Source organism: Macaca nemestrina, chromosome 5 (genome assembly GCF_043159975.1).
Source record: "Macaca nemestrina isolate mMacNem1 chromosome 5, mMacNem.hap1, whole genome shotgun sequence".
Classification (NCBI taxonomy): domain Eukaryota; kingdom Metazoa; phylum Chordata; class Mammalia; order Primates; family Cercopithecidae; genus Macaca; species Macaca nemestrina.
The window spans coordinates 143,852,414-143,878,735 of NC_092129.1; the positions used below are offsets into that span (position 1 = coordinate 143,852,414).

At 39.6% G+C, this 26,322-nt stretch overlaps 1 protein-coding gene across 3 annotated transcripts in view; it reads right to left on the reverse strand.

Moving 5' to 3' along the window:
- The window catches only part of LOC105474557 (dynein axonemal heavy chain 8), a 316,668-nt gene that overhangs the window by 154,114 nt on the left and 136,232 nt on the right, over positions 1 to 26,322 (reverse strand). For all 3 annotated transcript variants that reach the window (XM_011729344.2, XM_011729345.2, XM_011729346.2), the window contains exons 39-53: positions 25,909 to 26,011; positions 24,773 to 24,877; positions 24,227 to 24,388; positions 20,121 to 20,345; positions 17,225 to 17,397; positions 15,370 to 15,548; positions 13,772 to 13,959; positions 11,161 to 11,247; positions 10,957 to 11,064; positions 9,326 to 9,460; positions 6,955 to 7,116; positions 4,726 to 4,972; positions 4,361 to 4,602; positions 4,134 to 4,274; positions 1,714 to 1,951 (exon numbers count right to left, since the gene is read on the reverse strand). In XM_011729344.2, coding sequence (XP_011727646.2) covers positions 1,714 to 1,951; positions 4,134 to 4,274; positions 4,361 to 4,602; positions 4,726 to 4,972; positions 6,955 to 7,116; positions 9,326 to 9,460; positions 10,957 to 11,064; positions 11,161 to 11,247; positions 13,772 to 13,959; positions 15,370 to 15,548; positions 17,225 to 17,397; positions 20,121 to 20,345; positions 24,227 to 24,388; positions 24,773 to 24,877; positions 25,909 to 26,011 — 2,495 coding nt within the window. The remainder of the gene's footprint in view (positions 1 to 1,713; positions 1,952 to 4,133; positions 4,275 to 4,360; positions 4,603 to 4,725; positions 4,973 to 6,954; positions 7,117 to 9,325; positions 9,461 to 10,956; positions 11,065 to 11,160; positions 11,248 to 13,771; positions 13,960 to 15,369; positions 15,549 to 17,224; positions 17,398 to 20,120; positions 20,346 to 24,226; positions 24,389 to 24,772; positions 24,878 to 25,908; positions 26,012 to 26,322) is intronic.

The following is a 26,322-nucleotide window of genomic DNA, read 5'->3' on the forward strand; positions in this document are numbered from 1 at the left end:
TTGTTTCACTTCCCTCCATGATTTCAGTCCTGTAGTGCCTGTTGTCCAATGTCTGAAAAAAACGGTTTTACACATTTTGTCCAGTTTTCTGTCTTTCTAACATAAGAGGTTAAACCCAGTCCCCATTACTCCATCTTGTCTGGAAGCATAAGTCTCCTTACTTAATCTTAAATCTAAGAATGAAGTCTTCTCCAAAGATGTTAATGTCCCTGAAAAAATTAAAAGGATGGATGAAGAATGAGTTAAGAAAGGGCTGGCTAGAAGTCAGCTGGAGTGGACACCTTAGGGCCCTAAATAACCACTAAGTACATAATATCTTAGTTCATTTCATGGCCACAAATGCTCGGGCAAATAAATTTCATCAAAAGTAGTTATTTAGGGTGGCAAGACTGAATGCCTGCAACCCCTCAATATTTTAGTCAACAGACCACTTCAGGACGAGCTTGAAGAAGGAATATGAGTCTAGATTATTGTCAACCTTTTGTTAACATCTCCATTAAAATAAGAAAACACCACTGTCTAAACTTACAGAACCAGTCCTAGCTACTTGGAAGAAAATGCCACAAACATCAGTGGACTGCTCTTTAGGAAATGTAGCAATGCATATTTTTGATGGCACAGAGGAAGGTAATTATTTTATTGGCATCCTTATTAGATGCCATCTCAATCCCCTAACCAAGGCTTCACCACGGTTGGAAAATTGCTGCTGATGAATTTCACTCTCTGAGTAACTTGGGGCCCAGCCTCTGAATAAGGACAAGGTGCTCAGAGAGAGGCGATTTGAACCTTCAAACATCATAGAACTCCGGCTGCTCAGAAGGCAGCTCTGTGGAGGAGCTTGGCTCTGGATTCTAAGGGAGTATATATCTAGATTTAAAGATTCCTTTGTTAGTTTGCATTTTGAGTTAGAGGGCCCTTTTGCCATCTCAAACCTTTAGCAGCATCTAACACATGTAATAGAATTATTGGCCATTCTGGTTAAAGATGGCCCACTGAAAAAATTTATTTATCTCAGTCCCTTTCAAACACAAATTCCCACGTAATCCCCAGTTTCAGTATGATTCTCCCACTCTTAAATGTGCCTGGTGTCCCCAGGTCTAGGCAACCCTCTATTTTACACTATCCAAACAGTAACTCTTTAGTCTTTCCAGTGCGGGCAAGGCTGATTGTCTGGCAGCAGGGCTTTGGAAAGAGGCCCAGGAGGTCTTTTTCTCAAACAGACTTACAACCAGCCCTATGGTTTTTAGCTCAACTTTCGCCCCAGTTTCCACTTCCTGAGCCCTTTGAAAGTCCTGTGATGTGTGCTTCTCATTGCTTCTCAGCTCTTCCCACTGCCAGTGTGCTGAATCGACTGCCACTTACCTTATATTAGCATGCTTTGCATTACGAAGAATCTGTGTTCTCCATGCTGCTACCTTTCCTCTTCCAGCACCAGAAAGTAGATGATGTACAAGGTATTACTAACTTATTTATGCCAGATTTTACTGAGCCCACTCCAAAAGGAGAAGTCAAGAGTCTCAATATCAGTCTCTGGCACAACTAATATGCAAAATTCTACTCTCTTTCAAATACATGCCCTTTTCAAAATGGTATTAACAATTATGTTTTCATAATTATTTTAATATTCCCTCATAGAAGAGTTTCTGAAAGCTTATATTTTTCTCATTTGAAAAAAAAAGTAATTTCATTTAAGGTATAGTTCAGTGTGCTTACCATAATCAGTAACATAAAACTCATACATGGTTTGATTTGAGCCTTTAGGTATTTCTGGTAAGTCCAACTTGCTTTCATGCTGCCGTAAGAAGGCTTCGAGCTTTTCTCTGCTTTCCAATTCCAGAAGGGCTCCTAAACTCCACATTAGGCCAAACACAAATAATTTATGAAGATGTTCGACACAGGAAACACCGCCTTCCTCTTTGGAGGGAATTAACCCTTCCAGAAGATTGAGAGACTGAAAATGTTTTAAATAAAATAAATTTTTAAATTAAAATTTTGAAAATAAAAAATTGTGAATAGTAATAAAATTAAAAGGAGGGAGGAAGCGAAGAAAACAGATATATCTCAAGCTATTGCTTGACCACGGTCCTATAGCCAACTGCACATAGAGAAAGGCTATTCTGCTTTCGACAGGCAGCATGGTCTAGCAGAAAGGATGCTGAACTGGAAATCTGCTAGTGTGGTTTCTACCCCCAGCTCATCCCACTGACCTCTGTGAGTCTCAATTTCCTACAGGGAAAGCAAAAGGCCCAGACTAGGTGTTAGCAGCTAAGGGAGCTACTGGTTCTAAAGTTTGGTTATCCAAATTTTCCAGATCAAAGATTCTATTTCTTTGTAAAATTTTGCAGGACTTAGCAAACTGTGACCCTAGGGGCTGGCCATCTGTTTGGTAAATAAAGTTTTACTGGAACACACACAGTCATACCCATTCACCTATGCATTGTCTCTAGCTGCTTTTGTGCTACAACAGCAAAGCTGAGTGGCTGAGACAGAGAGTTGTGCAAAGCCTAAAATATTTATTAATACTATCTGGCCCTTTAAGAAAAAGTGTGCCAATGCCCTATAACATCAGAAAGAAAACTACTGTAGGACATCCTCAGTCTTTCAAAACAAAATTATTCCAAAATAAAATATTCTCTTCTATTATCCATTTTAAAGTAATTACTAAATAATTGACTGACTTGGGCCTTATATATTGTTTCTAACCTACCCACAAATGACTGGCATCCCTTAACTGAGGATCAAAGTTCTAGAATGTATAAGGAGAGGTCACCTATAGACCAGAATTAGGAGAGCCCTTGAAGATCTATGATTAGTTCTGTTTTAACCCAAAGACTAATAAGGAAAACTGAGTAGGAAAAAAAGAATGCTGGCTGGACATGGTGGCTCATGCCTGCAATCCTAGCACTGAGGCTGAGGCAGGAGGACTGCTTGAGTCCAGGAGCCTAGATCAGCCTGGCAACATAGAGAGACCCTGTCTCTACAAAAAAAATCCAAAAATTAGCTGGGCATGGTGGTGTGTGCCTGTAGCCCCAACAACTCCCAAAGGCTGAGGCAGGAGGACAGCTTGAGCCTAGGACTTCAAGGTTGCAGTGATTTATGATTGATTGCACCACTGCACTCGAGCCTGGGCAACAGGCAAGACCTTGATGAAAGGAAAGGGGAGGGGAGGGAAGGGAAGGAAGGGAAGGAAGGAAAAGAGAGAGAGAGAAAGAGGAAGGAGGAGAGGAAGGAAAGAAGAAAGGAAGAAAGAAAGGGAAAAAATAATGCTACAAACTACTGTCCAGATAATTTTTAAAGATTTTCCTTATCTGTCATATAAGGAAACTTATTTGCTAAATTTGCAAAGCCAAGATTGCCTCCCAAGTTTTCTTGATTACAACAGGCCCCTTTCTGTTCTTTCCCATGAAGTGACCAACTTTATCTATTTTTATTTTATTGATTGATTGGTTGATTTTGAGACAGGGTCTCACTCTGTAGCCCCAGCTGGAGTACAGTGGTGCAATCTTGGCTCACTGCAAACTCAACTTTCCAGGTTCAAGTGATCCTCCCACCTCAGCCTCCCAAGTAACTGGGACTACAGGCACTCACCACCACACCTGGCTAATTTTTGTAGAAACAGAGTTTCTCCACGTTGCCCATAGCTGGTCTCGAACTCCTGAGCTCAAGCAATCCGCCCCCCTTGGCCTCGCAAAGTGCTGGGATTACAGTTGTAAACCACTGTGCCCAGACAATGAAGTCTTCTATGGTTAGGATGGAACCAGCAGTTGTGTGTCTGTGTGTGTGCATGCGCATGCACGCACATATGTGTTGTTTTTTATTTTAAAATTTACTTTAATTTTACTGGCTGTCATTATTAGACACACTTTCTGGAACAGGTCACTAAACCTGACAGTGGGGAAGATAGTTCATTCCCCCTTCCTCTGACATCCGTCTGGGAAGTGAAAATAATAGAGAAAACAGTAAGATCATTAAGAAGATCTTTAAGAGGAATCAAAATTCTCAGAGCCTTTACAGTCACATCATCGAATGATTTTTATGGCTATCTGAACTTTCTATTTTAGATGGCTGTAAACTGCAACTAAGTGCAAAAAAAATCAAAATCGAAGTAGTAAATGTACAAAAAAAAATCTTACTTGCACAATATAGTTGCACTCCAAGAGCTGCATTTTGGGATTGAGATTTAGTTTCATATATGTGTATGTATCTTCAAAGGCTTTCTCATACAGTGTCAGGAATACAGCAGCTTCCTGTGCAGTGCGCTTCTTCAACCATGCCTGCAGAAAAGAAACAGAATCTGTTTGTTAAGAAAGTGAAACGTGGAGAGACCCTGAGGGTTCTTCTTCCCATCTCTCTGCCCCACCTGTAAGATTGGCTTCCAGCTGAGAGCAGAGCTGCTGATATAGACCATGCCCATCCTAGAAACCGTGGCAGGAGAGGCGTTCTCAATATTGTGGACTTCAAACAGAAGCTTGCAACTAGGGGCCATGGGAATGCGATCTCCATTAGCTAACGTCAGAGTTTTATTGTCATCCAAAACGGAATTTAAGTTCTCAATCCAGATGGCATCCACAGGACCATCTAAAATGAGGAAAATGTTTTCACCTGCAAATAATTAAAACAGCAAATCACTTTTCATCTGCAAATAATTAAAATGGAAAAATCAAAGAAATATTGTCTTAATATGCTGGCAGGGAAAAAATGATCACAAAGGAAGTTTGTGTATACCTTTTTTAGCTTTTAATGTTTTTCTCCACAGAGTAGAAAAAATGCCATCTGTCCAGTCATTGGTAGCAGTGTCCAGTCTGCCAAACATCTGAGGTGCAGTAATGGCTTTTGGATTCATTCGCATTTCTCTGTGAGGCCTTCCGCATTCTGTTTGCGCTTTCATTAGAATCGTGATAACGCTTGTCTTTCCAGAACCACTGGGCCCAAGAGTCATCAAGCCATGTCGTACCAAAGACGTCTCATATAACTACACAATTAACCAGTAAATTAAAAAATGTAATTTATGAGTCTCTTGTTGACATTCAGAGTAGTTACTTGAAGTTTAAAGGCTTTATTTAAGCTCTTCGTTAAAGTAACTAGTTCACTATTTTTAAGTTGTAAAAAATGTTGTTTTACTAGATGTGCATAGCAAATGAGCACTACGTTATAAAACGATATGTGATAAAGTAATAACAATGTGGAGCTTGAATTACATTTTGGAAATAATTAACTCAGCATCTAGTTTTTGCTTCTTGCGTGATGTATTCCCTGTGATTTTGGTTTGTTAGTCTATAACCAGCAGTTTTTCCATGCGCAAACTTTCTCGGCATCCAATGTGATGATATCGCCCCTTAGTGGTGGAAAGCAGCAACGCAGAGCATCACAGTGAAGATCCGTTTCACAGGGGCCTTCTGATTCCCCAGAAGTACATCATGAATGAGGATTCCTGTGCAAGTGATTTGTTCAGGGAGTGCTCCCAGGAGAAACCAGTAAAAAAAAGAGAAAAGCAGGACAGGAATGGGAAGAAGCCAAGTAAGGTGTGATTGAGGACAAAGCCCTGTAGAGGGCAGACGTGAGCCTGATCCCGCGGGAGACTGGAGTGTAACTTACACCTCAAAGATTGCTCCACCTGGAACCAGGCGAGCTTGACTTTCCTGCTCCATAAACTCTTAGAGAGGTTGGTTTGGGGGCGAGGGTGGGAAATAAACTCCCGTGCAGCACCTACTCTTTGTGCCTGCCAACAAAATGGCTCCATTCCTCCTTTTGCTATTAGAAGCCAAAACACACAGAAGCTGGGCAGGGGCACATGGAAATGCTAAAAGAGATTCAAGGAGACATGCTAGGCGTATGGACAGCCGCTGTTATAACATCCTGTCTGTAGTTTTCTCGATTAAAAAAAAATAATAAGAAGTCAAAGGTATGACAGCTGATCAGAGGTAGAGTGAGTCATTCTCCTAACATTTTGGACAGAAATGTATTACCATTGTAAACTATAGTTTAAAAGCAACAGGCACTGTTCCTGACATGTTCAAGAACAATGTTATTGACATCAACAAAGAACCCAAAATTCTAGTTGCCGCCCATTGAGATGGCGAGAATTTTAGAACTCAGTATACTGTATGCATATCATATATAAAATCATGTTTTCCCAGAAATTTTTTAAACTCTTAAAATGGTTTCCAGTACATGAATGATGAAAAGCACTTTTCCCCCATGCACATATTTCTTTGTAAGATTTGGATGTGTCTCAGATACTTGCACATCTTATAATCTGGCAAGAACAGTAAGTTAAAATAAGAATTGTTATATTAATATTTCAAATGCAGTTTTCAACAATGTCCACAATTTCAGCTCCTTAATTTTCCAAAAACTCTGGAAAATATTCCCAAAGCATCAAGCTCATAGAGATTTAATCCTGTGCCTCTGCTACCAAGTTCTTGATTCTACTGGTAATACAATCAAGGTGGTTAGACGGTTGTCACAAGGATGAAATGTGATGAACAGAAAGACACCAACATATGCAGTCAAAAGATTCAGGTTTTAGTGTAGGCAAAGGATATAACATGTCCACACACAAAGCAGGAGCAAAGTAGCATTCCCGGATTCCTCAGGCGCTGCACCCCACTGAGGCACCCAGCTGCAGCCAGTACTAACAGATTGGCACAAGAAACCATCTGGATCGTTCCATTCCCCAGAGTTTTTATAACCTACTATTTCATCCCAATGTTGTCCCCAGGTGTAGGTAACAACTGCAGTAAATTACTGCTTGATTACTGCGAGGCAGGGTAAATCCATACTATCTTACTTGGACCACCACATCCCCCTGAGTATTCTTTTTGCAATGATGTACATATGATGTTTTCATTTAACATTTACATCAAGTAAGACTAACCATGAGTTTTTCTATTCAGACAGCTATGTTTAACACATACTTATCATTATACTGATAATAGATTAAAATGTATTTACCTGCACGAGTTTCAGGTTCCAGGGTGGATGGTTAATCAAACCTTCTATCTGAACCTGATTGGCTACTGCTTTTTGCAGTTCTACATAAGTATTACTATCCAGTTGCAGTCCCGGGAACAGGTCATTGATTAAGCTGAGGAACAGGGGTTCATCTTCATCAACCTAAGGTGGCATAGTTTAAAATAAATTTACTCATTCAGTCAATAAATGTTATCAACTAGCTGGGACGTGCATAGTACTCATCACTTCATCCCCAGAGAACCACTTATTACTCTCCTAATCAGGCTTGTATTTTCTAGTACTTTCTCCAGAATATCACTGATATGGTTTGACTGTGTCCCCACTCAAATCTCATCCGGCATTGTAGCTCCCATAACTCCCACGTGTCGTGGGAGGGACCCAGTGAGAGATAATTGAATCACGGGGGCAGGTCTTTCCCTGCTGTTCTCATGATAATGAGTAAGTGTCACAAGATCTGATGGTTTTGTAAACGGGAGTTCCCCTGCACATGCTCTCTTGCCTGCTGCCATGTAAAGACGTGACTTTGCTCCTCATTCACCTCCCGGCATGATTGTGAGGCCTCCCCAGCCATATGGAACTGTGAGTCCATTAAACCTCTTTCCTTTACAAATTGTCTTTATTAGCAGTGTGAGAACAGACTAATACAATCACCATTGAATCTACATTGTACCCAAAGTTCCTTAGCATTCAATGTGTTCTACAATCCTGCCCCAGTCTATTGCTCCAAAGTACCACCTCATTACTTTATCACATGAATGCTTTGCTTCTCACAGAGTGGCATTTGCATTAACCTTAAAAATGATCATTTGTAGTCCCAACCCCATGAGATTAAAGAACTAATATTTTATTTAAATTGGGGAAATAGCCATAACCCTGCATGACTTCATCCAACAATGACTGGAAAAGTCCATCAGGGCAGTGTTCTGAGCCTTTCTTATAAGCAGTAGGTTTGAGTACACTGACTCCAATCCTTATTTGCAATGTCTTTAACACATAGATTGCCCTGTTCCCAACATCTGACCCCTTATGATTTCTCTTTATTCTCCAGGGCTTTGCTGATGCTTTCTTGAATACTTGTCTAGGAATTTCCAAAATACCATTATCTAAGGGAGGCTTAGACTGCACTCCAGCCTGAGTGACTTAGGGAGTCTAAGCCTCTCTTACAGTCCATGTCAGTCATACAGGCAGTGAGGTATACTGGCAGGAGCAGTGGATTTGGCATCAGAAAATCTTATAAATTTTTGTCCCCTCTTCTCAGCTGATGGTGATTATGGGGGAATCCTACAACTTCTAGTCTCCATTCCCCAATAAGTGAAATGAAAATAAGCAAGCTAGCCATCCAGATCCCAAAGAGTTGCTATAAGGCTCAAATAAGACAATACACCTGAAAAGACTTTGTAACAGTAATGAACTCCACAGATGTTAGTTTTTGTAACTAGAATGTAGCTTCCTGAACCATTTCTTCTTCAATCTTGTACACCCATGGCACGGACACAATATGTGGCATGTAGAAATCTTTATATGCCACATGAACCTGTCCATCAAATATTCAAAACAACCTGGCTAGGCTGGGCATGGTGGCTCATGCCTGCAAACCCAGCACTTTGGGAGGCTGAGGCAGGGTGGATCACGTGAGTCCAGGAGTTTGAGACCAGCCTGGGTGACATGGCAAAACCCTATCTCTACAAAACAATACAAAAATTAGCCACGCATGGTGGTGCGTGCCAGTAGTTCCAGCTACTCGGGAGGCTGGGGCAGGAGGATAGCTTGAGCCTGGAATGCGGAGGTTGCAGTGAGCCAAGATTGCACCACTGCACTCCAGCCTGGGCGACAGAGTGAAACTCTGTTTCAAAGAAAAAAAAAAAAAAAACAACAACCAGGCTGTAACTGTGACAAGCATGAAAGCAGCATGCTCTCCACAGTAAATATTCCATGTGTTTTGGAAAATAAAAACGGTTATGTTTTGGGAGAGATATATCTGAGATAAGCTAGTCACATACAGAGAAAGCAAAAAGTTCTCACGGTTCTCTGGGAATCCAGATTCTTATGCTGAGAATTTGTCACTTTGTGAATAACAGAAGAGAACTAGGTTGAATCTTGGAGCTGAAGCCCACTGATGACCTGTTTCACTGCACACGACTGATAAAAGGAGGCACTTATAGCCTATGTTGGTCACACAGGGTCATGGGGTCTTTTGCTTTCTTCTGGAAGCACAGTGGTGGCTTTGCACAGTTATTATCCCTGTAATTATGAGTGCTCACAGCTCAACATCAGCCTACCCCTATTTGTCCACCAAATACAAAGAAACCACATTAAAATTTTGGAAAAGAAGAGAATTCAGAGAAGATACCAGTTTAGAAAGGTTCATATCTCTTAGTCCTCTCATGACAGTGCTTAATTCACTATCTTCTGGTCTGGCTCTTTTTTGAGATCCAAGAGTCCTCAATACAGACAGAATATTTCTCAATCCAAAGTCATAATGAACCTGAGATGGGAGAAGAGGGCAAAAAGAGGGTTTAATTGAAAAACTAAACACAGACTCATGGCTCACTCTACGCATATAGGTTGATTCTGATACTTATAGGCCATAGTTTTGGGGTGACTAAGCTGCAAAGGTTTATTAGCTCAACTTTCCTGCCTTTCCTTTGACTGAAATATGATCATTCCATGGGAAAATCCAACCTGCATGATCAAGCATTCACACCTTAAATATCTTTTGAGAACAATATAGTCTGATACAGTCTGAGTGACAAACAATAGTTTTTTGTTTTGTTTTGTTTTGTTTTGTTTTTTTGTCTGTCGCCCAGGCTGGAGTGCAGTGGCAGGATCTCGGCTCACTGCAACCTCCACCTCCCGGGTTCAAGCAATTCTCCTGCCTCAGCCTCCCCAGTAGCTGGGATTACAGACATGTGCCACCACACCCAGTTAATTTTTTTTTTTTTTTTTGTATTTTTAGTAGAGACAGGGTTTCACCGTGTTAGCCAAGATGATCTCGATCTCCCGACCTCATGATCCACCCGCCTTGGCCTCCCAGAATGCTGGGATTACAGACATGAGCCACTGCACCCGGCCCAAACAAAAGACTTTTAAATGCATAACCAAGAGGTTACATACTGTGTGATTCCATTTATGTAACATTCTTGCAATAAAATTCTAGACATGGCCGGGCACGGTGGCTCCAGCCTGTAATCCCAGCACTTTGGGAGGCCGAGACGGGCGGATCACGAGGTCAGGAGTTCGAGACCATCCTGGCTAACACGGTGAAACCCCGTCTCTACTAAATAATACAAAAAACTAGCCAGGCGAGGTGGCGGGCGCCTGTAGTCCCGGCTACTCGGGAGGCTGAGGCAGGAGAATGGCGTAAAAACCCAGGAGGCGGAGCTTGCAGTGAGCTGAGATCTGGCCACTGCACTCCACCCTGGGCGACACAGCGGGACTCCGTCTCAAAAAAAAAAAAAAAAAAAAAAAAAATCTAGACATGGAGAAAAGGTTAATGGGTTAGGGATATGGGAGAGAGGTGGGTGTGGCTATAAAGATGTAGCATGAGGGAACCTTGTGGTGATAGAACAGAGCCGTATCTTACATATTCCATACAACTATATCCACACACACACATACATACACACACCAGTGCATGTATAACTGATGAAACCTTAACGAACTCTGTGGACTGCTTCAGTGTCCATTTCTGGTTTTGTTATTGTGCTATAGTTACAAGATGTCAACACCGGGCAAGGCAGGGTGAAGGGTACACACCTCCCTGTACATTCCTTTGCAACTTCCTGTGAATCTACAATTATTTCAAAATAAAAAGGTCTTAAAAATACACAATCAATAGGTAAAATTAATTCTAAAAGCATTTTAGAAAAGAGTCAATGAGATTTTAACTCACTGATGAGCATTCATCAAGGGAAAATTGCAAAGTGAAAAAACCAAATACTATTGCTAGTGGGTAAGCAGTAAGCAGATCTATAAAGTTACCTGTTTAGTAAGTTGCTCTTCACAGAGTTTGTAAAGAACATAAAATTTTTGAGCCAAGATAACGTTTTCAAGAAAACCACAGCTTGCAAGTTTAACTCTCATAATGATCTGAAAATTAATATGGTGAGATTTTTTTTCAACAACTTTAGTGAAAAACAAGTAAACAACATAAAGCACATTATGCTTTCAAATCCTGGTGCATACCTGTCTATCAGGAACCATCATAGCAACAGTTCTAAACTGGATTTTTAGGTTTTCTGGTAGTTCCTGGCGCCCAGCATATCCAGGGTTCTAAAAGTTAAAATATGTTTAATTTTTAATTGTTGATACAGCTTTCATTTCTGAATACAAATATATTTCAGACCCCTAATTCAGATTTTAAGATGGTATTGAAAAATATTAGATTCATAAAATACTCTTGTTTTCTCAAAACAATGTGTATTGGACCACGCATATTTACTAATATTCATATGCCCTTTTATATCTTTCTATATTCATGATATTAATAAGGTCACACACAATTTTTTGTGGCAAAAATTAAGTACCTATCTGTCTACTGCCTTAAAAAATAGAAAAGAACATGAAATAATAGAAGAGAAAACTGAATAGATACCTGATAATTATGGTCTAAAGTGTGTTATTGAAAAAAGAAAAAAACTCAGGATTTTATACTGATGAGCGTCCTTGGGCATTTTTTTTATTCCATCTCTTCAGTTATTCTTCGCAGTCACAGTTACAGAGCTCTTTGGCTGACAAAAACCCATAGAAGTGAGGAGAAATAAAGATGGCAGTGAGGGGAAATAAAGAAGGGAATGATGGGAAAACCACTGAAAAGGACAAAAGTAGAGGCAGACAGGAAATGAAGGCCTCCTAAGAAGCAACAGGTTGAAGATAGGTCAGACCCAAGTCTCAGAGGAAAGGTTGGAGATTCAAAGACAAGTAAGGCCAACAGGAATGAGTTATCTTAGGCAAGTTTGTTAAAATCCTTCAGTCCCTGACTATCTACTGGGCACTGTCAATAGGCCAGGTACCTTATTAGGGGCTGGAAATACAGAAATTGAGGCTGCCTCTCAATACTGCTCTTATCCTTCCTGAGCCACAAAAGCCCACTTGCAAGTTGGGTACAGCAACAGCCAGATTAAAAACTACATTTCCCAGCCTGCCTTGCAGCTGCTGTGATTAAATTCTACATCGTGAGATGCGAAGGGGCACACTGTATGAAATACCCTTGATGTTTGTTTGAAGGGAGTTGACTCAGTCAATTGGCTACAACATGATGGTGATGCTTTCTGTAGCATCTTGGGTCATAAGGTGACCTTGAAGATGGAATTCATGATGGAGCAGAACCATATAAGGATCTTAGGAGAATAAATCCTTACATGTTAAACTACAATTTTTTTAGGTTTCAGTTACTCACAGCTTAATGCAATATCTAATTGCTATTTCCAATATTATTCTTAATCCAGGGAGCATGTTAAGCTTTTTTAAAAATTCTAGACCGTAATTTTAATTTTACACTGAGTACATTTCTTCATCCCACTTCCTGAGTTATAATCAACACTTTCAGATTATTCTTATTTCCCCCTAACTGCTTTACTGGATATTTGCTTACAATAAGTGTATCAGAAACATTTCTGATTTTGCTTCCTATAATTTATCATCTTTATCCATGGGGACATTTAAAAACTCGGAGTGCTTTGTGTTATCTTGCAACTTCGAGATTTAACTTTATGGAAAACACATAAAAGCTTTAAAACTGGTGACACATAAAAGTATAGAAACTCCCGTTTATTCATGCCTTTGGTTTTCTATCTTTACAACACTGAATCTCAAAGCTCACCCTTAATCACAGGGTAACTGAATTTGTTACAATTCTTTGGTACAGGACCTTGTTAAATTATTGCAGAAATTTTATTTTTATTTCCTTTTATTCAATGTCAAAGAAAAACCAATTGTGGAGGTTAAGCAGTCAGATTTTGATGTTAGAGAGACAATAACTTCTTCTTTCTCTTACTGGCGGGGTGACCTAGGAAGTTTTTAAGTCTCACTGAGCCTCAGGTAAGTCAGCTATACAATACCCACTTCAGAGGACTATCATAGCTATAAGATACGGTGTACATGTGAGAGAATATTTCAGGTCCTTCCTCTTGCTAGTTGCATGATAGGACGGCACGTTTTCCCCCACCCCACCACCCCTTGAAGTTAGGTCATGAAATTTGCTTTAGCCAATGACTTAGGACTTTGTGTCACTTCTGGAAAGAAACTCTAAGAGTCAGAGCACAATTCTTCATGTTCTCTTTTTCCTTTGCTATAGCAAAGAGCAATGATTGAGATAGCAGGTACCTTGTCAGGCCAAGTACCAGAGTAAGGACATACAAAGCAGCCCTGGCCTCCCACCTCTACCTTAGTCAACCCACAGTGGGCATGTGACAGAGAGATAAATCTTGTGGCTTTAAGCAATCAAGATTTAGGGATTGTTACTGCAGAACCACGTGAGTTATGCCATCTGATATAGCACATAGAACATTTAGTCTGCACCTTACACATATTATATTAAGTGGTCAATAAACAGTATCCATTATTATCATTAGTATATTACCTCTGTAGGTCTGGATTTGAATTTTTTTAATTGAAAAAAATTACTATTTTATCTTCCGTCTGGGCTATAACGACTACTAAAAAAAAATCACACGGTAAGAGAGAACAGCTCATGACTCCTGGATAGCTGGTCATTCATCTACTAACATATGCTTTGTTTTACTTATGTCTGTAACAATTAAACTAATTAAATTGCATTTAGAGTCTTTTTTCTCACCATCGTTAAGAAGATTCCAAATTCTGGATTTAAATCAACACAATCACCATCAGAAAAAATGAACTGTTTCTTTCTCTCTTTTCTTGCTGTCAAAACAATATAAATTTGTTGTGCTGCCACTGATAACACAGGCAATTCAATTCTGTTAAACTCATCAAAGCAGCCCCAGGAACCTGACTGTGCAAGACCTGGCATGAAAAACAGTTAATTTGTAAAGTTTTACTCTATAATGTACCTTCTTGATAACAATCATTTCTCCAGGGCTCCCAAACCATTATACATATGTAATGTTTCATATCTGGCTGTTGATAAATACGTATTTAATTCCAGTGATAAAGAGAGGTTTAATTATTTGTACATTTTCGTCAAAACAATGGAAATAGTACACTGCCAAAATGAAAGTACAAATTTTGGGGGTATTCTGAAAGTAGAAACAACAGTATTTGCTGACAGATTGGATCTGAGTATAAGACAAAGAGTACAGTAAAGGATAGGTGGAAGTTGTTTGGGGGATGGTTATTTTGTTTGTTGTTGTCATTATTGGGTTGTTTTTTTGTTGTTGTTGTGCCTGAGCACCTAGAGATCAGGAGTTTTTTTGTTTTGTTTTGTTTTGTTTTTATATATACATTTTTTTGGTGGAGTCTCGCTCTATAGCCCAGGCTGGAGAGCAGTGGCACGATCTCAGCTCACTGCAACCTCAGCCTCCCGGGTTCAAGCAATTCTCCTGGCTCAGCCTCCTGAGTAGCTGGGATTACAGGCACGTGCCACCATGCCCAGCTAATTTTTGTATTTTTAGTAGAGACGGGGTTTCACCATGTTGGCCAGGATGGTCTCGAACTCCTGACCTCATGATCTGCCTGCCTTGGTCTCCCAAAGGCGTGAGCCACTGTGCCCAGCCAGGAGTTTGGTTTTAAACATAGTGAATCTGGACCTGTTAGACATTTAAGTGGACGTGCTAAATCAACAGTTGTATATAATGAATCTAGAGTTTCAAGGAGAAGTCCAAGCTAGAGATATAATTCCGGAGTCATCATACAGATAGTATTTAAACCTTGGGCCTACATAAGATCACCAAGAGAATGCATGTAGATAGAAAAGAGAAGACCGCCAAGGACTGAGCTCTGAGGCTGATGTGTCTTCAAATATTTTTTTTCTCTGTTCATCTGAAAACACCTTCTACCTACCTTTCAGGATTTTCTCAAAATTTTCCATCTGCTGATGGCCACCCGCTTCTTATTTTCCAGTGTTGCTATGCTTTCTAAAAATATTTCATTTCTGTGGGAGGGAAGCCACATGTGTCCCCCGTTTGCTATCTTGATCCTCTCTACTATTATTTCAGGCAATTATACATTGATTCCATTTTCATGATCTAACACACATTCCATGCATAGACTGTAACACTAGCAATAGTGTTGAACCATAAGAAATTGTTGATATCCACCCATTTTTGACCTAGAAAAATGGCAATATCATATGGATCAACCCATACTAATGTTGATTATGTGAGACTGCATCACTTTGGATTTATATCAGAAAATAACATTAAAGGGCAATAAAAATAAATTCACCAAAAATAATCTATATTATTTGACACTTGCCTTTGAAAATCCTTCCTAGGCCTCTGAAATCCATTTGATCTGAGCAGTTGAACACAACCACATATTTTCCCAAACACCTTCCCATGTCTTTTGTGGTTTCTGTTTTGCCAGTGCCGGCAGGTCCCGCGGGAGCGCCTCCCATGTTCATGCCCAAGGCCTGAGCTAACGTGATATAGCATCTGCAAACGTTCATCCAATAAAGCACTGTGAGTATGGGATGACACATTACAGGATGGCGCAAGCAAAAGTCCAGTGCGATTGAAATGGGCCTGTTTATTTTAGAGTCTGAGTAGCCCACATAAAAGAAGTGACTAAACAAGGTTAGGGTACTTGATATTCATTAAAAGTATTACAGTGAATCCAAAGATTTCTTGAGACAAATTTCCAAACTCCTCAACCCTGACTTAAAACCTTCAGGCCTTCCTCCCATTACAGTCAGGAGAACCAAATGAGCAGTGTTGTGCTGGCAGATGTTTAACAACTGGCTCTCCAGGAAAAAAAAAAAAAAAAAAAAAAAAAAACACCTGGTTTTCATGTTTGCCAATTTCTATTGTATAAACACTTCCACTGTGGTCAATGGCAAGCTACCAATGCGATATCACAAAGTCGGGACAAAATGCACATAGACAGAAACCAGGAAAGGCCAGGAGCGGTGGTTCACGCCTGTAAGCCCAGCACTTTGGGAGGCCGAGGCGGGCAGATCACAAGGTCAGGAGTTCAAGACCAGCCTGGCCAATATGGTGAAACCCCCTCTCTATTTAAAAAATACAAAAATTAGCCAAGCGTGGTGGCATGCGCCTGTAGTCCCAGCTACTTGGTAGGTAGAGGCAGAGGTTGCAGTGAACAAAGATCACGCCACTGCACTCCAGCCTGGGCGACAGAGTGAGACTCTGTCTCAAAAAAAAAAAAAAGAAAGAAAGAAAGAAACCAGGTAAGCACCACAGGCTGATGCAAGTCAGCTCCAGCACACCATTGTAAATAAATAGTTTCACTATGAAATAATTCACTCATTTAGAAAAGTGCAAAGAATACTAATATAATAAATCTCTTTGTATCCATGATCCAGTTTCTGTTGTATTTGTTTTGGATCTAAGTAAAACTTAGTAAAGATCTTAGTAAAGCTTCATGAGACATGATGCTTAATATGTAAACACCAATAGAAGAGAAAACACTGACAAATTTATGTTTCTACGGCACTGGGCATATAAAAGGGATAGGTTCAATAAATCAAAAGGAGGCTGAAGATGTAATTTGATATAATTTCACCTGGAGGCAGCCCTACTTAAAGTAACAGCGGCACTAAATATTAAATAACCCAATTTAAGTCAATTCTAACAACATTTATTGAATGTTTTCTATGCACAGCATACTTAACTGGGTGTCATGGGATAAAAAAGACCTAATAATGGCCTAGTGTCGTATAATGGAAAGAATTGTGATGGGATCTGCCATTGACTAATTATTCATATTGGCCATGAAAATGTACTTTAGGTATCAATTTCCACATCTGAAAATCCAAAGACTAAATTACATGATCTCCAAGGTACCTTCCTTCTTGGCAATTTTAACTTCTTTTGGGATTCTAGGAATATTTTTCCACTTGCAATCTAAAATTCATCATTAAATTATAGTCAACATTCAAGCTTGCTTTTATTCTTTTATCTTTTTCTACTTCATAAAAATTCAATGCACATGTATATTTAAGTGGTTATTTCATTGTTAGGCTGACTTTAATGAGCTAGCATATACCCAGTATGACAGAAATCTGTTTTTGTTAATATTTCAAATGCAACTTTAAATAATGTTGAGCACATTTTAAAATTACAAAATAAAAAATAAAAACTGCGTTTCCTACCTATCTGTTAATGGAGTGATAACAAGGCGATCAGTACATCCCAGAAATTCATTTTGGTAAATAAAATCAACATCTGTAATAGACACTACAGTTTGATCCAAATCTTCCTTAAAATAAAATCTACTCTGTTTTAACCATTCAAAATCAGTAGGTGATCTGATATGCATTTTTACCTTAAAAACATAAAATACAAAAAAAGTTATATACTGAATTGCAATATCATAAAACATAAGCATGTGAGCAGTTTTTTTTATTCACTCTTGGATGAACTGATGCTTATTCATTTAACAAGTATTTATTGAGTTTCTTCCTGTGCTTGACACTGTGCTAGGTGAACAAAGATAGAGATGGTTCCAGGCTTCCAGAGCTTACAGAAAAGAGCAAAAGGCAAACAGTGAAACAAATCATTGCAATAAAGTACAAAGGGCACCACCACCGAAATTCAGGGCTCATGAATATATGGAGCAGGAGGACCTAACTACTCCAGGGTATCTGAGAGGGGCACTCAGAGGAAGAAAACATCTCAACTAAAACCCAGATAAATAGTAGGAATTAGCCAGGGCCACTGGGAGTGGGGAATGAAAGGGATAATGAAGGTGTGGGAAGAGTAAGTGCTATAGGCAAATGCCCACAAGATCTGACTGGCATCCTCAAGGAACTGAAAAAAGGTCAGTACAGCTGGGAGACATCCTGGGATCTAGAGAAAGCATGAGAGTTGAGGCTTCACAGGGCCATGGGAAGGGGTTTCAGAATTGTCCTCATGGCAGTCGGAAGTCACTAAAGGGTTAAGCAGGGAAACACATAGTTACATAAGCACGTGTCTCCCTGCACCAGCACTATAGCCAAGCCACCCAATCCGCCTAGTCATCAGCATATACAGGTGAGACAAGAGGTACTGGGCTCCCGTGGCCATGGATGCAAGCTCTAGTACCTGGTCCATTCGAAGAGAAACCAGGTAAGCAACCTTAGGAACTCCATTCCATCACAACCACATTCTGAGAAGCTTCTTGACTTTCCAGTGAAACGTGAAACACCAGTCCTGCCCATTCAGAGGAATCAACACAGGAAGTGGTAAGTCGCCCCCTTCACTAAACCCAGTAGACCCACTTTCAGGTCATTCAGTTGACACTAAAAAATGGACTTGTGGCTACTATACAACGCTCAGATCTCCATCTGACCAGGCCGCCACATGCCTTGCTATTTACAGTCCTGCTTTTCGTTATTGTTGTTTGCTGTTTGGTCATGATCTTGCTTCCTCCTTTAGTTAAGGACTGGCTTCCCACCTAAAGCACAGTTTGTATTCATCACCTTGAGTTACTTTCAGGTAACACAGTCTGGCCCCACCCCCAGGGAATGCTCTGTAACACAGGACTCAAGGCCATGGGGATGCTCTCGGCCAGCTACTTTCAACCATCTGTTAAGATGGTAAGGAGGAGGTGGAGAAGAAAAGAATAGTTGATATATTTATTGAGTTCTTGCTGTATATCAGGTTGTTCTAGTAATTGTACATGGAAAAATAAAATGCATATATGTTGGCCATGAGATCTCATTTAGTTGGGATGCAAACAGTTCAATGGTGATTAAGATAAAAGAAAATAGTTTCATAGTTTTCCTTATGTACAGGTTTTTTAAAAAATCCCTTCTGGATGTAAAGTAAAGTTTGCTCAGCACTTAATTTTAAAAGAAATTTCTTTTACAGGACTTCAGTTTTAGGAGCCAGTGAGAGATGTATAGACAACATCCTAAAATGTATGCTGACAGCAGATACAATAATGAACTCCATACTAGTGCTTCTTGAGGTGGAAGTCAATTAAAGTCAAAGTATAATGGTAATTGCAATTAGTAAAAACTAGTCCGTGGAAGGTCAAAACAATATAAGTGTGCAGCTTTCTGATATTAGCTTAATCCAGAGATAAATCCTAGAGCAGTTTTTCCTCAAACTTCAATATGCATATGAATCTCCTAAGAATCTTGATAAAATGCAGATTCTGATTCAGTAGGTCTTGGATGGGAGGAGGGAGGCTGGAGATTCTGCTCTTTTCACCAACTTCCAGGTGATACCAAAGCACTGGTCGGCATGTAATACTTTGAGAAGCAAGGATCTGGGTTGCAGGGGGATGGATGGATTGACTGGATGTCCTTCAAGTAATCTTCAATAAATATAACTTATCTGATCAGAACTTTTGACAAAAGTTCAAAACAGGTAGTCTGTGATCACATTCTCTAACACAGGACCCAACCTGTATGAATTATGTGTCTCTGATGAAGGACAGAGATACCTTTAAAATGTATCAAATCAAGTAGACTAAAGCAATAGGAGTTTAAATGGTAGGTAAGGATTATCAAACAGCGGCATTTCAAAATTACCTGGGGCTCCTACCCTGTAATAGAAAATCCTTCCTTTAGGAGAAGTTGGTCTTGGTCAAGGCCACTGGTTAGAGTCCCATTTCTAAAGGAATTCAAACACTTACCCTTCTTAGTCCCACCCTACAGAACTTTGCCCAAATCAAGCCCATGATCACCATCAACTGGACGAACAGCCGTGAGAGTGCTCTGAAGCCTGATTCCGTTCCATCTGTGCTCCTTTTCCAATCGACCCAGCATAGCTTATGATCTAAATTATATCATGTTCCTGGTTATTTGGTTTAATGGAAAATTAGTTGGTTCATATCACATCAGATGGTTCCAGACTTTCAGAGTGCCAAATGAATATATAACATGGTTGTGTAAACCATCCAATACAAATATACAATATTGTGGACATGATATTGACAGACACAGTTATGAAAAAGGACCAAGTAAATGGAAAGTTCATGTAAGTTAGGCAACATATACAATTCTTAACTGTTCATTATTAATTAGTACACCAAATTAAGAAAAAAAAAAGATGCCTTACCAAGTCATCAAATATATCTCTCTGATGCACATGGATGGTAATTAGAGTTTCGAACTTCACTCTATCAAACTTGCTTAGATCATGTGTTGTCTGACTAATGAGAGTATTTAGAATATCTAAAAATTTCTGATTGGTCACTTGCATGATTTTCCTGTCATCTTTTGCATTATGTAAAGCCTCTTCTGAATCATGTGTCCACAACATCTGAATTCCCAGAAGTCCAACCTACAGATCCAGCAGAAAAATACTGAAATTTACCAAATATTTAAAGCACATCTGCAATACAATTTGGTGGTCGCTTATTCACATTTTAAACTAAAAATCACATTGACTTGCATTTCTTCACTCCCAAAGGAGGGAAACAGTTAAAGTTTTAACCGTTAATATTTAATTATTTCATAGTAGATGGATTAATGATCATTAAAATACTGGCTACCATTTGTTGAACTAATGTGTGTTATAGAAGATGGTTAGGAAACTTTTCTACAGAGGGCCTGAGACTATTGGATATTTCCATGCAATGATTTTTCTTTCTCAAGAAAAGCAAAGGAACTCTTTATTGTTGCTTGTTCTTGAGCAGGGCTTCCCAAAGTTCTCTTTGCTCTTCTAAAAACAATACGCTGCCTATCTCCTTTCTTGATTGCTCCCTCTCTCTGATATCCATGTTTTTATCTAAGTCAACTTTTCTGTCTCTACACTTATCTATAGAAGAGAGAGGGAGACAGAAAATGAGAAGAGGAGAAGCTTGTATTCTTTGTATCCTGATGAAGGCATAAAGAAATTGTGAGAGGGTGTCACCTTAGCCTACAATTTCTGCCCCAGAAAAGGTAATAAAAGTGGTCTGAGAATGCCCACCCTCGCCCCTTCACTGAAATGGCTGTCCCTTCGGGAGCTCTCATTCATCCAGAGTCGAATGACAGATCCAACGTCATTTGGACCAAAAAAGAGGACTGAAAGCAGGGCGAGCAGTATATGGATATTGCTTGGCATGGGCTCAACAGTGAGAAAAGAAAGAATAAAACCCTCTTTCTGTCCCTGCCTTATCAGGGACTTTGATACTTTTCCTGCTAGAGCAGTGGCCAATCCTGGGGGCTGCAGCTAAAGATAAATGAAAGCACGTGGCTGAAGTGAGCAATGGGATCTGGAGAAAATAACCAGTGTCAGGAAGCCCCCCAAAAGCAAGCAGATTCTGGCCCTGTCAGCAGCAGATGATGGTCCAAGGGAGGAAATACAAAGAGAAAAACTACAAAAGCACAGCAGTGTAAGGTTGCCTGACTTAAAGACGAATAGATCAGCAGACCCCAAAACCCACCGCATAATGGTGTCTATCCAACGGCAAGTCTTTATAATCATTATCTTGAGTCACCAAGAAGAACTTAAAATTATGTTTTTATACTCGGTCTAAAAAGGCATGCGACTTAGTGGTGAAAACCAGAGGACATTTCATTAAAAAACAAAACAGCACAGCAAAGTAAGAATGCTCATTCTCATCAATATTATTCGATGCCTATAATAAGCACATTAAACAATATGAGAAGGCACCACATGTTCTCACGCACAAACGGAAGCTAAAATAAAGCTGACCTCAGAGAAGTAAAAGCAGATTGGAGGACACTAGAGGCTGGGAAGGGTAAGGAGAAGAGGAGGATAGGGATAGATTTGCTAAAGGACATAAAATTATAGCTAGGTAAGAGGACTAAGTGTTAGTGATCTATACCAGTGGTCCCCAGCCTTTTTGGCACCAGGGACCGGTTTCAAGGAAGGCAATTTTTCCATGGACGGGGGTCGCAGGATGGTTTAGATTCACATAAGGAGCGCACAACCTCGATCCCTCGAATGCACAATTCAGTTCACAATAGGGTTCGCCCTCCTATGAGAATCTCATGCCGCCGCTGATCTGACAGGAGGTAGAGCTCAGGCAGTAATGCTCACTTGCCCGCCGCTCACCTCCTGCTGTGCGACCCAGTTTCTAATAGCCCATGAACCCCTACCGGTGTGTGGTCAGGCCGGGTCGGGTCGGGCGGGGGCAGGATAGGGACCCTTGTTCTATACCACTGTAGGATAACTACAGTTAAGAATAACATATAGTTTCAAATAGCTAGAAGGAGGATATTGAATGTTCCCAACACAAAGAAATAAGTGTTTGAGATGATGGATATGCTAATTACTCTCATCTGATCATAAGACATATTATATGTATCAAAACATCACTATGTGCCCTGTAAATATGTACAATTGTTATATGTCAATTTTTAAAAAAAAAAGAAGAAAGGGAAAAAGAGAAATAAATACATAAATAAGGTATTGGAAGGGAATACACTAAAATATTAATAGCCACAATTTCCAGGTGGTGGAAATATGGGAAATTCTTATTTCCACTTTCATTTTATTTGTACTTTAAGTTTCGGTATACACGTGTGGAACGTGCAGATTTGTTACACAGGTAAACGTGTGCCGTGGTGGTTTGCTGCACCTATCAACCCATCACCTATGTATTCCACTTTTATTTTTTTTGCATTTTTCCAAATTTTTGCAGCAAGGATCCATTGCATTCAAATCTTTAAAACATGTTTTAAAAGAATATATATATATATATACACACACACACACATACACTAGAGAAAACCCTGAAACTAATCATCTTTCCTACTACACCCTGTCCAACTTCACCACTGTTCTGAACTTGCTCTCAACTCTCTACGTAATGCTAAATCCTCAGTCTAATTTAGGCTGAGCCCCTCCTTCAGGATATACACGGGCTGGAGAAGGAGAATATGTAGATTTAGTTTCAGGAACTCTTTGCTCAATTCAACAAAGTATTTTATAAAGCTTGATCACAAAGGTAATAATGCTAATAAGAATACTAAAGTTTCCCAAGGTGTTATACAATATAAAAATCACAGTATTATTCTCTCCAATAAAGGCTGATTCTATATCTGTTCTTCTGTGGTTTGAACAAATAATACATCATTTCAGTTGTCTTCATTTTGTGTGCACTAATTCAGGATTTGGAGCTCAGGTTGGGAGGAGTAGTTGGAGAATAAATATCATTTGGGCAAAAACTGCCTACAGTTTCCTTGGATATCTCTTGCCTTTTATCCCATACTCTCTCTGGCCAGATCACAAATTATCACTTTTCATTTCTCTTAAGTGAAAGTGTAATGAAACCACTGGCACCTGCTCCAACCCTGGCCTCTTTGAGGTCTTCACTTTCTAAAACACCAGTTGCATGAAAAAGCCTCTCAACAAATTATGTCCATTTTTAATTGCTTGAAGGGAAAATTAAAGACAAGATGGATTTCATGTCAAGAAAAGGTATGTTCATTCCCTTTACATACATCCATATCTATATCTGTATCATATCTCTGAATTGGTGTATATATATATACACACACACACATACACATGCACATACACACAGATGGTCCCTAACTTTCAATGGTACAACTTAACAACTTTTTTTACTTTACGGTAGTGCAAAAGCAACATGCATTTAGTAGAAACTGTACTTTGAGTGAGCACCCATACAACCATTCTGTTTTTCACTTTCAGTGCAGTAGTCAATAAATTATATGAGATAGTCAACACTTTATTATAAAATAGGCTTGGTGTTAAATGATTTTGCCTAACTGTAGGCTAATGTAAGTGTTCTGAGCATCTTTAAGATACACTAGACTAAGCTTATGATTTGGTAGGTTAGATGTATTAAATGCATTTCTGGTGAATGACATTTTCAACTATGATGAGTTTGTTGGGCGATAACCCCATCATAAGTCGAGGAGTTTCTGTATACAAATACATACACACACACACACACACACACACACACACACACACATATGTATCTATTAGACTCAATGTATGTATCCTTAATTATGGGAAAATAGTGGCATACCCTCTTCTGGGAGATGGGATGGGTTGGTCTAGAATGGTGTAGGTTGACAAGCAGGTGGTTGGGAGCTGAGGCTAAAATGAGCGTGAGTAGGCCACTCTAACCTAGTTCAAAGCTACAGTTGCCTCACACCATCAGGCCAACCACCTCCTAAGCATCCTTCCCCTTTATTTCCATTTCTTTTCACCATTACTTAAGCATTGTGTATTCTCACCTGTGCTGGAAAGTGGCTGAGGAATGGTAAGAGTTGAAATCCTGAATCACTGATTTGATAGAAAGCGGATCTAATTATATTATGTAATGATGACATCTGCATTTTTAACAAATCCAGAAGCCAAATCTCCACAGGACCTTTGGCCATAACAGAATTATCCAACTAAAACAAAATTACAAGGATATTATAAATTGATAATAATTTGGCATTTTTACAGATGTTCCACGCACACTTAATAAATCATAGTACCCTATGCCAAGCAAACAGTTTCATATTTTATGCAAAACATTTTAAATATGGGTAAAATCATCTAATACTATAGCTGGAAGGAACTACAGGGATCATCTAGTCCAAAACTTTCACTCCATAAATTACAAAATGAGTCTCAGAGAAGTTAAAGGATTTATCTAAACTAGTTTTTAACATAGCCCAGGGCTGTAGAACGAGAACTCCCTCTCCTGTTTTTTTCCGTAAGAGAACTGCACTCTCCTCAACGTAAGTTTTTAAAGAAATTCTAATAACAAAATTTAAAGCAAGGTAAATTACAACGATTTTTTCTCCTTCTCTTGATATGACAGCCATGATGCGATCATAGTCTTTTGCATGAAATGTCACCTCATTGATGTTGTCAGATACTGCAGGGAGATGCGGCTGTAAGACAGGAAAACATCACACATGAGGCTGAACACAAAAGTCGCTAAAATGTTTTTAAAAGCCTTAATATTTTGTGTCTTTTTAAAAGGTTATTTACTTTTGTCTCAAAAAACATAGAGAGACTCTGCTTTGACCCTTGACTGGCTTGGAGGCCTACTTTTTAAAATCAAGCCCTACAGAATGTTTTCTCCAGGTCCTGCAAACAGCCCCCTCTCATGCTATGCAGATTAGACTAAGGACTGTCACCTGCCACCAGATGGAGACTGGACCATACCACCGCCCCCCTCCTCCCCACCCAGATACAGCTCAGTCCTGCCCTCTCTCCTAGCTCTACCTCCACCTTTCACAGAGCCTTTCCATTCTCTTTTCTCATTGTTACAAGTCCCTGGAAACCAACAAGGAACATTAGCCGTTTCCCAGATCTCCAAACCAGAACTGGCCCTGGGATAGGCCCTTCCGTGCCTCCCACTCTCAGTTTGCTATGGTTTTTCTTTTCCTCTTCCAAAGTATTGCTCTGGGAAATGGCTAAAAGCATTGGAGAAGTATTCAGAAAGGAAAAAAAAGGACGAATCCAAAATATAACCCCTATTTGGTCTAAGAATATTTAGAATAAAATACTCATAATGATAAATTCCATTTAATAAACACATACTGTGTGCTAGAGATTTTGCTATGCATGATCTCATATAATCCTCATGACGGTCCTGTGAGGTGAGAACCATTAATATCCTGATTTTACAGATGTGGATTGGAGGCATGGGGAAATTAGGAAGCCTGCCAAGGTCACACAGCTAGGAATGGCATAGTCAGTGCATAGTCGCTCAACACTGCTGGACTGCATCAGGATGACAGGCTCCAAATACACAGAAAATATGACATTTTATGATCAATGTAATTTGTAATACTGTTCTTTAATGCCTGCATTTTAAGATTTTTCATTTAAGATTTCATTTAAGATTCTTCACTTTTATTCTTGATTGTGTATGTTGTGGAAAAAGCAATTGAGATCACGGATTCTTCGATTATACCTGTATGGTGTGGGAATCACTGGCTTGTCCAAGAATTTCCAGGAGAACTGGGTCAGATACAAAGAAGAATCTTGGAAATAGTAATCGTTTCTTCTCCAAATACCTTCCAATAAAGTCGATAGTATGTTACCAAGTGGTTTTTTTTCCCCTAAATTGTTATTTTTTTAGTCAAGACATAATCACTAACATCTTTGCTAAGATAATAGCAAACACCTAGAGTCATTTATTGCTCACCCCTGCAACGTTTGGTGAAAACCAAAGTCCATGCTCCACCATGGATGACACTTGGGAAAACAAGAGATTCAGTTCAAGGCTGCCCCATCATCCGCTGTCCTCTCCTTTCTCATCAGATTCCCTCCTCTGACCTTTTTTTTTTTTTTTTTTTGAGACAGAGTCTCGCTCTGTCGCCCAGGC